This window comes from Leptonotus elevatus, chromosome 2 (assembly GCF_054856555.1).
Source record: "Leptonotus elevatus isolate MCC_2025b chromosome 2, RoL_Lele_1.0, whole genome shotgun sequence".
In the NCBI taxonomy this organism is placed as follows: Eukaryota; Metazoa; Chordata; class Actinopteri; order Syngnathiformes; family Syngnathidae; genus Leptonotus; species Leptonotus elevatus.
The window spans coordinates 42,552,917-42,566,275 of NC_141240.1; the positions used below are offsets into that span (position 1 = coordinate 42,552,917).

General features: G+C 46.1%; 1 protein-coding gene across 3 annotated transcripts; it reads left to right on the top strand.

Annotated features, from left to right (window-relative positions):
- Positions 1 to 314: 314 nt before the first annotated feature.
- On the top strand, positions 315 to 13,278 carry obsl1a (obscurin like cytoskeletal adaptor 1a). Of its 3 annotated transcripts, XM_086068177.1 has the most exons (25): positions 315 to 1,137; positions 1,356 to 2,499; positions 3,713 to 3,982; positions 4,078 to 4,338; positions 4,457 to 4,759; positions 4,863 to 5,129; positions 5,224 to 5,499; positions 6,336 to 6,450; positions 6,546 to 6,706; positions 6,797 to 7,069; positions 7,151 to 7,426; positions 7,504 to 7,779; positions 7,872 to 8,147; positions 8,221 to 8,496; positions 8,597 to 8,866; positions 8,948 to 9,214; positions 9,286 to 9,555; positions 9,659 to 9,925; positions 10,020 to 10,286; positions 10,353 to 10,465; positions 10,555 to 10,708; positions 10,786 to 10,947; positions 11,303 to 11,407; positions 11,476 to 11,742; positions 11,841 to 13,278. In XM_086068177.1, exons 2-25 carry the CDS (start codon positions 1,392 to 1,394, stop codon positions 12,119 to 12,121), a joined length of 6,561 nt encoding a protein of 2,186 aa, XP_085924303.1. In that variant the 5' UTR covers positions 315 to 1,137; positions 1,356 to 1,391; the 3' UTR covers positions 12,122 to 13,278. The 3 variants fall into 3 exon arrangements, with proteins under 3 accessions (XP_085924303.1, XP_085924300.1, XP_085924302.1); XM_086068174.1 differs by having other exon boundaries at positions 6,546 to 7,069; XM_086068176.1 differs by having other exon boundaries at positions 315 to 2,499; positions 6,546 to 7,069.
- Positions 13,279 to 13,359: the final 81 nt, after the last annotated feature.

Below are 13,359 nucleotides of genomic sequence, written 5' to 3' on the forward strand. Positions count from 1 at the left end.
AAGCCCGGATGTTAGCTCTTCAAACCATGGCATCATTTGTCAAAGTGTTTAGGATTGGTGATTTGAAAAAAATGGCATTGGAAATCCTCAACATAATCTTGCCTTCATTCCTAAATACAGAGATATTATGCGTGGATGGGAACAATGGCCACATGAAGGTTTGCCTACACCATCAAGTAGGGATGCAACGTTAACCACGATATCGTGATATCGCGATATTAGAACTGCCACAATATCGGCGTCGTCATGTCACGATATTAAAAGCAGCGCATCTGTTAATAGAAGAAGTCAGGTTGATTTCCATGTGTGCAGTTGTAGCACCCTCTGGTGGCTACTTTTTTACTTTCAGTTGAATTTTCACAAGGCATGTTTTGGCCCTTTATGTTTAAAACGGTCAGATAATGGAGATCGTAATACGTCAATATGTGGAGGAACTCGATGTGTGCAAGTAAGTGCCTCAATATTACATCTTATTAGAGATTGTTAGGTACAAAAGCAAATTATTGTGCTTTTTTTTCCAGTATGAGCAATTTATTTTTTTTTTTACAATATTGTGGCCTTTTTGTATATCGCCAACCTCGCCACAATCTCGTGATAATTATCGTATCGTGATGTTTGGATATCATCCCTAGCTTGAAGAAGTGTCTTGTCTAATTAGCTTTTGTTTATGCAGCAACAATACTGGTGTCCCTCCTCTTCCAGTGAGGTTGAAGGTACGAGGTTTTTATCTGGGCCTCCTCGCTATCTTTAGTGGTTGCGGAAGGCCTAACATGATCTGTCATGGAAGCGGATGGTATTTTTAGTGCTTTTCGGAGTGGGGGTTGCAGGCCAATGGGAGCAGCTGCGCAAGTCCTGACACCATCAGCGCCCTTCCTGCAAAAGGCACCTCCCTTTCCCAGGATGGCGGACAATGTCGGCGTCTGACGCTTGCACTCGTCATTTGACTTGACGGAGCACAGGGACACAAGAAGGACAAGACAAGTGACCACTGACTTACTATCCTGATTAAGAGCGGAAAACAACAAGAAAAAAAAAAATCTCTCGTCGCAAAGGAATTCGTCATTAAAAGAAGAGCAATAAGGAGTTCAAATGTCCCCAGCGTGAGAAGGGGTTCCCTTCGCCAACGTCTCAAAAAAGGTCAGTCTCGCTTGTCACAATTTGCCTGGCATGTGCTCACAAGGACAATATTTCTGTTAGCCACTAAACACTTTGCCTGACACAGGCTCTGCTCACCAGTGCCTTTTTTTAGACATGCTACTTTTCCGAGTTGCAGCACAAACTCAAACCGGAAGACTTCTTAAACGGAGAAACAAACAAGGACACTTCTAAAAACGTTGTGTTCATTTGCCTCTTAGATCCATTTTCCTCATTCAACAACAAAGACCGACATCATGGACATTTTTGGGGGTGCCCCTCGCGTGCTGGGCTACCCACGACCTGTGGTGGTACAGTGCGGAGCCGACGCCACTCTCAAGTGCCAAATCGGCGGAGACCCTCGCCCTGACGTGATCTGGGAGCGCAAAAACCTCCAGATTGTCACTGAAGGACGGTACAAACTCTCAGAGGAGGGAAAGTTCTACCTGTTGAGCATCAGTGGGGTGAGCGAGACGGACGCCGGCCAATACGTCTGCAAAGCCAAGAACGATGTTGGGGAAACGTATGCTGCAGCCTCCCTCAAAGTGGAGGCAAACGACCAGCGACTGCACGTCAACGGCGTCGAGGAGCAGGTGACAGAAAACGGGCACCGCAACGGAAGCGGCACATTGCGGAACGGGGACCAAAGGGACGAGAATGGAGCTGACAAGTTTGACCAGGAGCTTGATTTCACATCCGATGACAAACCCAGGTTCCTTATCAAGCCCCTGTCGTTGCGAGTGCGCCGAGGAGAGGGCGCCGTCTTCTCATGCAAAGTCTGGGGTGAGCCTTTGCCGGAGGTGGTGTGGGAAAAAGACGGCAAGAAACTCAATGACGTCTTTGAGAGCGCTCACTTCTGCGCGAGCGTTCAAGACGGCGGATGGTTCCAGCTGAAGATTTATAAAACACGCGTGCCTGACAAGGGTGTCTACACCTGCAAAGCCATGAGCCGCAATGGCGAGGCCCTGGCTGGCGCCGTCCTTCTTGTCGAACCCGTGCCAGAGCGAGAGGATGGCAGAAAGTCCGGCCGGTGGTCTCCAAAACACAGCGGGGCGAAACTCGGCTTGGCAAGGCTCAGGGAGGATCCAGCGCTCAGTACCTCCAAGGTCAAGAAGTATGCAGTGGCGGAGGGGAAACACGCAAAGTTCCGCTGCTTGGTCACCGGGAAGCCGAGGCCAGACATCATCTGGAAGAAGGACGGCGTGCCCCTGCAGCCAGGGAGGCGCCACCTCATATACGAAGACAGGGAAGGGTACTACACACTGAAGGTTCTGTACTGTAAGGTTCAGGACACGGGACCGTATGCGTGTGCAGCATCCAATGCTCTCGGAAACACTCTTAGTGCAGTTCATCTGTCAGTCAAAGGTAAGATGCAACTGAGGAACACCTTTCTTTCGTTGCACCGCTTCTTTTTTTCTTTTATTTAAGTCTTGGGATTTTCTAGCCATGCCATTTTTTTTTTTTTATATACACCGCTTATCCTTTTCGGGGTCACAAGAAAACTACAGCCTTTCCAGGCTGGCATTGGGTGACAAGTGGCAGACGCTTGGTGCAGCGATGGTCGATTGTAAGTCTTAAAACTAAGCACAAAAGAAGTGAAAGCGCCCAGCAAGATTTCATGTCAGGATGCATGAGGAGAACATTCACACGTTCACAATGAGCAGAGATTTCAATCGAAATGCAAGGACAATATTCTTGGAGCAAAATTTCACACATCTTTCAGTTGGGTCAAAAATAACCCAAATTGGGTCAAGAATGGACCGACGCAACATTTTTAACCCAAAATGTTGGGTCAAATTAAAAACGCACAAAGCAATCCCAAAACTGGGTTATTTTGTGAGTTATTCATTTGACCCAACTTTCTCATATGTTTAGCCCCAAAAGTTGGGTCAAATTAAATTAATAGCCCATTTTTGTTGGGCTATTCATTTGAGACCCAACTTTTTTGAATTGGGTCAAAAATGAACCGAACAAACTTTTGGAGGTATTTAACCCTAATTGTTGGGTCAAATTAAAATAACCAACAAATCAACTTCATATTTTAGTTGTTTTATGGGCTATTTATTTGATCCAACTTTTTGGGTTAGTTGAATTGAGTTGGGTCAAATTAAAATAATAACCCATAAATGAGTCTTTTTTTGGGGGGGGGGGGTTATATGTTATTAATTTGACCTTGGATTTAGATTTGTATGATTAGATTTAGGGTCACGGGTGAGTTTGTGAAATCCCAGTTTTCTTTGGTGGGGGAGGCAGCGTACATACGAGTATACAGATGTCCTGTTTGCATGCATCTCCTTGTGCGTACGTGGGTTTTCTCCAGATACTCCGACTTCCTTCACATTCCTATTCGGGTTACTCGACGACAAGGTATAAATGTGAGTGTGATTGACTGACAACCGTGTGCACGGTGTGCCCCACGTCTCACCTAAAGTCATCTAAGCCAAGGTACAGAGAGTCATTGGCCTGCTTACTGAGGACCAAAAAAAGTAGATAAATACATTTTATAGCTGCCTTTACAGTATTTGCCAAATGTGATTTTTATCCACAAAAACATGACGGCCCTCTCTTTGCTCTGGAGGAACACATGTGCGATTTAAGCATCCGTTGAAAGATGCGGAGGCAAGAGAGAGGAATGTCGCCGTCCTGGAATGCGATGTTCCCGATGAGTCACTCCCGGCCGCATGGTACCGTGAGGACCAAAGGCTGATGGCCAACAGCAAATACGGGATTGAGCAGCAAGGCACCAGGCGAAGACTCACCATCCAAGATGTGGAAATGGACGACGATGGAGTATATCTTTGCGAGACGCCAGATGGGGCAAAGAGCATAGCCGAGCTGTCGGTCAAAGGTATTCTCACCCGGGTCCTCTTTTATATTCGTGAGCCGCATTGTTATGAAGGTGAGCATCTGTACAAATATTCACAAGAACTGCTACTCTCTCAGGAAAAATCGTAGGTAAACTTCCACGCAAGGTGGAAGTGCTGGAGGGTGAGAATGCTACACTCTGTGTGGAAGTGGAGGACGAAGACATGGAGATCCATTGGTTCAAAAATGGCCTCAAGCTGCATGAGACACAGCAGACAATCCTCAAGTCGTTTGGGAAAACACACGTCCTGGTCTTTGTCAATGTGGCCCACCAAGACTCGGGGGTGGTGACTTTTGTCACAGGAAGATCTAAGACCTCGTCACGTCTTAAAGTTAGAGGTATGCTCTCATTACATGTTTTCAGGCTTTGTTAATATTTGTTGTAGGGCTTGACAAAAATGTTACAAATGGTTTGTTCTTTTCTTTTCTGCAACAATCACAAATGTTTTTCTTGAAGCCGCAAGACATTGTCCACCAATCTGTCCGCTCGGAGTCAAAATGGATCTGGATGGCCCAAATGGCGCCCTGCTCGCCTGGGTTCCCGCGCCGTACAACCAGACTACCCGCTCCATCTTTGTGGTGGAGAGACAGGAAGTGGGTTCGCAAGAGTGGCAGAAATGTTTTACCTCCGAGGACGCCACCTCAACAGAGATCTGCAGCGACAGTGTGCCGCACGAGGGAGACTACCGCTTCCGAGTCTGCTGCATCAACAAGTATGGCCGCAGCGGCCATGTCGAGTTTCCAAAAGTTGTCCACATGGGTATGTTATATTGTACACTTTGGGGAAAAGAATACAACCACTGACGAAATCATATGATATGTGAAATCCAGATCCCAATAGTGAGGTTTCTTGCTTTACTTAGTTCCGGGAACAACGATTTGCAGTCACCTTCAGGACCTGGAGGTCACAGAGGGAGAGGATGCTGTCTTTTCCATCGTGTTGTCGGCCCCAGTCGTTGGTACCTGGTTCTTGAACAGCGCTCAACTGCGAGATGGTGGACGATACTCAATAGAACAATCCAAAACACAGCATACGTTGGAAATCCATGAAAGTCTCCCTGAAGAGGACATGGCAGAGATCACGTTTCTCGCCAACGGGGTGCGAAACTCAGCCGTTCTCAAGGTTAAACGTAGGTGAAGCAGTCTTGGATTTGTTGTTGTTGTCAAACTGAGGCCGAGACGAGTTCATAATGTTGAGTACGTAGCCTGCTTGTGTCTTTGCAGCCGCAGTCACCAAATTCAGCCCGTTGCTGGATTCTGACAGTACCAAGAAGATGGAGACCGGCGACGTCATCGTGCTCTACTGTGAAGTATCCCACCCTTCGGCTAAAGTGTGTTGGTTCAAAGACGGTGAAGAGCTGCAGGTGAGCGATGCCCTGAACATCCAATCGGAAGGCAACATGAGGAGAATTGTGATTCAATCAGCTGAGAAACATCACGCTGGAGTTTATACATGTCAGACTTCGGGGGATGTCGTCACATTCATGGTTGAAGTTGCAGGTAAAGTGCCCGAACAAATGCTTTACTTTTATGGCCACCATTCCTGCTGCTGTTGTTTTCGCAGGAGCTTTTTCTTGGTCTCGGTTTCTGTCCCCTGTTAAAGTAAATATTGTCCAGCGGAATTTGACAAAAGTCTCATTACAAACGTCAACTCTCTCCTGTTAAACACAAAATATGCTCTGGCACTATAAGATACACTTTTCTTAAAAAGTTACATTTGGCATTTGTGTTTTCGGCAAACATCTCAAATGAGCTTCAATCTTTACAGCTGAACTTATTTCAGCCTTCTCTATATTTCTTAATTTAATTTGTAAACGTTCAATTTTTCAATGTTTTTGCACAACTTGCTGTTCTCTAACAAGCTGAATGGCGAAATTCACAACAGATATTTTATCCATAGCTAAACCAATACATGTTCCTGTTCACTTTTAAATTGGTATGTAAACAGTCTTCTGCCCGCCGTCCGCATGACAACAGCCGACAGCTTGATGCCATTGCGAGGCTTCAGATCTTCCTTCCTTCGAGTGTCACAGAATACAGAAAGACTGAAAGAAATAGAAGTGGGCATCCTTTGAAATGTTCTGCTCTATTCACGGATCAATAGCTGTTGCGAATTTCTGTTCAGGTCCTTGTTCAAAAACGAGTCAAACCTTCAGCAAACAGACACCAGAAAAAGTCCAACTGAGTTCATCTGTAACGGTTCTAATGTATTTTCCTGAAAGAATGAACAGTGCGATGCGACATCGAACACACCTTAAGCTCTTGCCATTCCCTATAACAACCTTGGAGATAGAGTTGCCAGAGAATCAGTCAAACTCATCTCTGCCACTCGCCAGGCGCTCCAGTGGAGTTCATTCCAGTCCCCGAGGAAGATCTTCATAAGAGCAGTATGGAGCTTGACCCTGTGGTGCTGCTCTGCCACGTGTCCAGAGAGGATTCTCAAGTTGTGTGGTACGAATCCCTTGAGTATTATGCTACGTTGTCACTTTTGCTGCGAAATCAAGCTGGTTGTTTCTGATTTTATTCATGTCTGTGATGGTGGTCAGGTATAAAGACGGCTGTGAAATTGAACCCAATGACAACATCACTCTGCAGGCAGAGGGAACCCTGAGGAGGCTGATTATCCGCTCTGCTGAAATCTCTGATGCGGGCAGCTATACTTGCCAAGCGGATAACAACAGGATGGACTTCACCGTTAATATTAGAGGTGTGTCGCAGGAAGTCAAGTACGGCGACAGCGAAAGAAAGAGTGATTTTTTCAAACAGCAGCAAAGCAACTCCCGTAATTCCTCCGCAGAACCCCCGGTGATGATTGTGGACCCCAAAGATGATGTCATGATGGAAAGTTACATTTCGGAGGACATTCACATGCAGTGCGAGTTGTCTCGCTCAGCCGGGACGGTACAATGGTTCAAGAATGGTGAAGAAGTGGAAGAGGGTGGCAATATTCAGATGACAAAAGAGGGTCCCTACAGACGCTTGACCATTCTCCACAGCACGGTGGAGGATGGGGGGGAGTACATCTGCGAGACAAATGGGGACTCTGTATTCTTTCAACTGAATGTCACAGGTAAAACTGGAATTTGACTTAACAATACGCACACATTCTGCACGTTTCATATTATTTAGTCATATTTTCTTTGTACACCAGAGCCTCCCGTACGAATTATTTCCCCCACTGGGTCTGAGCTGAAACTCACCCACTTGGCTTCCACCAAGCTACAGCTCAGCTGTGAGATCTCACATTGTGACGCTCATGTCACGTGGTACAAAGACAGCCTGGAGGTAGAAGAAGGTCCAAATCTCATACTGGAAGCGGATGGGGCAAAACGTGGGCTGGTCATCCCTGTGGCCTCCGTGAAGGATGCAGGAGAGTTTGTATGTGACACTCAACATGACTCTGTTGCTTTTATGGTGACTATTACAGGTAAGAATTAAGGTAGATGTTTAACATGAAGATAGTCATGTAAGATTTTAAGTATTGAAGCATTTTCATTGATTTAGAGCCACCGGTGGGGCTTTCCTGTCCTGAAAACACACCGAGAGAGCTGGAGAGTTTTGCAGGAAAGTCAGTCATACTGGAGGTCAAGGCATCTCGCCTCAATGCGCAAGTGAGGTGGTTACTGAATGGCCAAGAAATAGAGAGGAGCCATTTTATGACCGTCACAGAGAATGGATTACTCCGTCGTCTTGAAATCCACTCTCCTTCTCCAGCGGATTCTGGCACATATAGCTGTGACGCTGTAGATGACAAACTTGACTTCCAGGTTAACATTTTAGGTAAAAGCTGGCCAGCTATGCATAACTTCTGTGTTTTTTTTTAAAAATGATGTAATTTATTTATTGTTTTATGTGTAATTCTGCAACTTCAGAGCCCCCAGTGAATATCTTAAGGAAGTCTGAAATTGACGCAAACCTCAAGGTACTATGCTCCGATGACATTGTGCTTGAATGTGAACTCTCCCGAGGCAACGCCAAAACCAAATGGTACAAAGATGGCTGCCGTATCGAGCGTGACGATAGATTCTGTGAGGAGGAGGAAGGCGCGTTTCGCTCACTTGTCATTCTCAACGCTGAGCTTAGAGATTCTGGAGAATACTTTCTGGATGCTGAAGCTGATAACATCAGCTTCCAGGTTACAGTGCAAGGTAGCATTTAATGCACTCGAGCAAATCAATTCCTTACATTTGGAAACACAAACTTGCAACTTGTCTGCCTCAGAGCCTCCAGTGGCCATTGTGGGCAACTCTAAAGATGCCGACTTCCAGGAGATGGCAGCAGGCGACGACCTAATCCTGGCTTGTGAGCTGTCCCGCGCAAATGCTCCTGTCCAGTGGTACTGCAATGACAGGCTGCTCGACAGTGACTCCCGAACCCATATAGAATGCTGCGGCACTCTCAGGAAAATCATCATTTCAAATGTTCAACCTTCGGATTCTGGAAAATACATCTGTGATGCAGTAGATGACAAGATGGTCAGTGTGGTTAGGATTCAAGGTACAGCCATCCCCGCAAGTACTTTGACCATCCAGGACATACTGTACATTCGAGCAAACTAACTTACCAACTTCCTTTTTTCTGGTATTCTGGTATTAAGAGCCTCCGGTGACATTCCTGAATAAAGAAGATGACATTGTTGTAACTGGTTACGAGGCAGAAAGTGTGACCTTGACAAGCTTTGTGTCCAAGGAAAGTGCTCTGGTGCGCTGGCTCAAAGACTGGACACCCATTGAAGGTGAGCGCTTCCAGGCACTCATGGAAGGTCATAGGCGTACCCTCGCCATCGCACCTTTAAGGCGCTCGGATGCTGGCGAGTATACCTGTGATGTCAATACTGACCAAATTCACTTCAGCCTGCTGGTAAAAGGTATAAAACATGTTTGTTTTGACAACTGATACTAAAAGTAGAATCCCATCATTAAAAAAAAAAACATTTATATCAATGCAGGAATGAGAATAAAATTTGTTAGGCCAATGCAAGACACTGTGGCCCATGCCGACGGAATGGTGACCCTCCGCTGTGAAGTATGCAAGCCCAAAGCAGATGTGCAGTGGTTGAAGAACGGTGCGGAAGTGGTTCCCAACAGGAGGTTTTCCATTCGAGCAGATGGTGTCGAGCGATGTTTGACCATCCATCGTTTGACAAAAGAAGATGCCGGAGAGTACGCCTGCGAGTCCAAAGACGACCGCACAGTGGCGACACTTACAGTAAAGAGTACGTATCCCCAGATGTTTCTATCGTACACATTTAGTACGTGATTCATATCGGTCGTTCTGTCGCTCCAGTGCCTCGGGTGGTTGAGTTCCTCACTGAACTTCAGAACATCACTGTGCTGGAAGGAGAGGATGCTACCTTTAAGTGTGTGGTTTCACCCGAGGATGTGCAGTTGGTTTGGTTCATGGACAACGAGGTGATCAATTCCAGCGCCCGCGTCCAGGTCACGCAGAATGGTCTCTGCCACACCTTAGTCATAAGGAAGTGCCAGATGTTGGACTGTTCCAAAATCACAGCCGAAGCTGAAGGTACAACAAGCAAAGCAAGCCTCAGAGTTCAAGGTATGAGCATGACAAGCAATAAGTGGGTAAACAACTTTTTTTTCTAGAATATCAAAATTGTCTTACATGACCTTGATGTCCCCCCTGTGGCCGTCATGTTCAGAATCTCAAGTTATGTTTACAAAGAAAATGGAGGCTGTCATGGCAGAAGAGTTTGGTGATGCCACCCTGGAGACGGAGATCAGCCTTGAGACGGGCGAGGTGCAGTGGATGCGACAGGGGGTGGTCATCCAGGCAGGGTCTCGATATTCACTCGACCACAACGGATGTAAACGCAGTCTGACCATCCACAATCTAAATCTGTCGGACCGCGGAACCTACCGTTGTGAGACTCTGCACGACAGGACACAAGTCAAGCTAAATGTTGAGCGTAAGTGGTCAAGCGGTATCCTGCCGGGGTCCAAGAGCATTTCAAGACTTTCTTTGAATTTGTTCTTCTAATTCTACCCTCCCTTCCAATGTAGCACGCAAAATCTCCATTCGTAAAGGCCTGACTGACCAGGAAATCTTGGAACGTGAGACGGCGTCATTTGAAGTGCAGTTGTCCCACACTGACGTGGACGGCAACTGGCAGAAGGATGGTATTCGGCTGAAGCCAAACAACCAGTTTCGGGTGAGCACCAATGGGCGAGTCCATGGCCTCACCCTTTCCAATCTCACTCTGGAGGACACGGGCACCATTGCCTTCTCGGCCGAAGGGGTGCGCACAACTGCCAGGCTCACAGTCAAAGGTAACGAGAAATGTTCCCCCTAATGTTTCCAGTACAACTGATTCCAACCCATTACAACATTAACAGAGACTCCGGTCACCACCCTAAAAGCTCTGGATGATGTCCGTGTGGAAGAAGAATTCCCTGCCACTCTGGAGTGTGAATTCTCTCGACAAAACATTGAAGTCAAATGGTTCAAGGTGAAATCATTGGCATCCTGAATACAGAATGAATCTTAAAATGGACAAAACATAACAAACACCTTTGTTAATCTTCAACAACAAATCAGAGTGGGACTGAGCTGAAGCCAGGCAAGAACTGTCGCATATATTCCATGGGGCGAAAGAAGTTCTGTCAGATCATGCGGTGCTCTCTGGCGGACTCTGGCATCTACACCTGCGATGTTGGGGAAATCAGCACGTCCTGTTCTTTGGAGGTTTATGGTGAGAGCTTGAAAGCAGAAATCGCATGCATTTAATGGGCCGTTTTCTCTAATCCATCCTGTTTGCTGAACTCATAGAGCACGAGCTGACAATTCTGCAAGGTCTGGAGGACCTTTTCATCCAGGAAGATCAGAACGCAGTCTTCATGTGCGAGGTGTCCCTCGACGATGTGAACGGAGAGTGGCATAAGGATGGCCACAAGATCCGTCCGAACAGCACCATCAAGATTCGCACGGAAGGTTGTTTTGCAACACATCTTGTGATCTATGAAAATGATTAGGATTCTTTCTTCCATGCAGTTCAATCTATAGCGCAGGTGACTGATCGCTAAGCTACAACAGGACGGGAATAAAATGCGCCGTTCAGGGTTGCTTGTTCCGGCTTTAATTGACTTACAGACTGTGACTGATGAAGGTCCCGATCACAATTGCTCAACAAGTCACAATCGTTCTGTGATTTACCGTTGTTATGCGACTTTGAGAAATTGTGACTGGTGCATTGCGTGGGAATCCGTCCCAAGCAATTGTCTGATATATCAACCACTATAATAGCAATTGGCGGAAGGCAATGCCATTTTACATTCTTGTCTTTCAGGGACCAAACACTTCCTGCTGATGTGCAATGTCAAAGCTGAAGACGCTGGAGAAATACGATTTGTGAGCAGAGACGTCGAATCGACGGCTTACCTCGAAGTAGAAGGTACAACTCCTGGGTAGTCCTCTGTGATTTCGGAGGTCATTTTATGTATACGTTTCATCTCACTTCAGAACTCCCAGCGTCCATTGTCAAACCATTGCGGGACAGGACAGCATTGGAGAAACATCGCGTCATCCTGGAGTGCACCGTGTCCTCCGCTCGCTGTCGTGCTACTTGGTACCGGGGCGAGGAAAGGCTCGTCCCATCTGATCGACTGGATCTGCTGGTTGATGGCTGCTGCCATAAACTCGTGATCCGGGAGGTGGAAGTTGAGGACGAGGGCACATACAGTATGGAGGTCGGGGAGCATGTCTCCCAAGCCAAACTCATGGTGGAAGGTAAGAACAGCTAACAGGTTAATTCCATTCATCTGACCTCACATTTAGTCGACACATTTTGGGTTCGTAATAAACAACAATATATTCTTACCGCGCAGCCCAGGAGCTTATGATGGTGCAAGAGTTAGAGGACGTGGACGTAACAGAGAACGAACCAGCGGTTTTCCAGTGCAAGGTCTCTGTGGCTCTCAGCAGACCCCCAGTTTGGACGCTGAACGGCGAAAACATTCAGCCCGGCCCCTCTGTCCGCCTGGAGAACCACGGCGCTCTGCACAAACTGACACTGAAGCACACCAGCGTGGACATGAGCGGCGTGGTCAGGTTCAATGTCGGTAAAGCCAAGAGCGGCGCAAATCTCACTGTGAGAGAATGCAAGTGATCTGAAAGCGCAAGTCGGCCTTAATTTGCTTTTATATTGCTCGAGATTTCTAGTTGACACTATTAAACAGAGGTGGAAGGAAGTAGGTGCAATTCATAAATAAGGTTCAAGTCTTAACCTTCAAGTTACTGAGGTGGTAAAAATCAAGTTGGTCAAGCTCGTCATACAATCTTGTTCTGGAGGTACACGTATTCACACATTAGCCACTTTGCACTCAGCTAGCTACAACAATAACACATCGACAATGCCAATTCAGCCGCTGTTTTCTACAGTATTACTTTGTCTTATCAAGTTATCAAGTCAAGTCACACCTAACAAGAAGTTATTGTTTGGCCAGTTATCCGGGAGCTAAACACCAAGTGCACGTCGCTTACCTGTTATTGTGTATTTCTTTCTTTTGATCCTTCAGGCGTGGCTCGTGGGCTCATTTGTGCCGTGGGGGGGCAAGTAGTTCCACCCCCGTTATTTGTTATTTAGAAACCTATAGAAGAAGTTGGTCAAGTGACCGCATCTTTTTCAAGAGACGTCCATTTCGCTCATCCGGTAAATAAAAAAAAAAATTAATAATAATAAATGGAGACACATGGCTTGAGAGGTAAGCACATATACGTTCAAAAAACATGTTAGTTGTGCCAAAGGCCCCTAAATTATGATTATTTACTCTGTATTACTTTATTGTATTTTATTGTTGTTGTAAACTGTATTCTTACATTTGATGACTAAAAGTATTTGCCAGTCTTAATTTTGAACCCAAATGCATCATGTCACCATGTCAACTCCCGAGGAGTTGGAAAGAGGGGAAAACATACGTCCGGTTGGAAAGGAGTGAAAAATCTGCAGGATGGCCGTAAGAATATTTTAGGAATGAGAAAAAATAATAGCATAAGGCGTATCCTCCCGAGCACTCACCAAGTGACAAATGTGCTTGTTCTGCTCACTTGGGTTACGCGTCTTCACAAGTGATTTTTCAAAAAAGAATTGTGACTGACACACCTGAGAAGATGGCGTTGGAGAAGGCGCACAAAGAAAAAGAGAAGAGAAAAAGAGCTGAACAGGAAAAGAGAAAACCTCTGAAACTTGCAGATCAAAGTTTTGTATTGAATTTGACTTCCTTTTATATATTATTGTTAGTGAGATTAAAATGATACCCCACTCAATTCTGACTAATGGCACAACCTCACCGTCGTTCTCGACCAGTTTATTGAAGATCCAAAGTGACAACATCCTGAACTATACGA

Bases quoted from the DNA above. Each gene is read 5' to 3' on its own strand.
- obsl1a (XM_086068176.1), top strand. From the start codon at position 1,392: ATGGACATTTTTGGGGGTGCCCCTCGCGTGCTGGGCTACCCACGACCT. The intron at 7,780-7,871 runs GTAAAAGCTGGC...CTGCAACTTCAG, and splicing joins CTTCCAGGTTAACATTTTAG to AGCCCCCAGTGAATATCTTA. The intron at 9,556-9,658 runs GTATGAGCATGA...CGTCATGTTCAG, and splicing joins AGCAAGCCTCAGAGTTCAAG to AATCTCAAGTTATGTTTACA.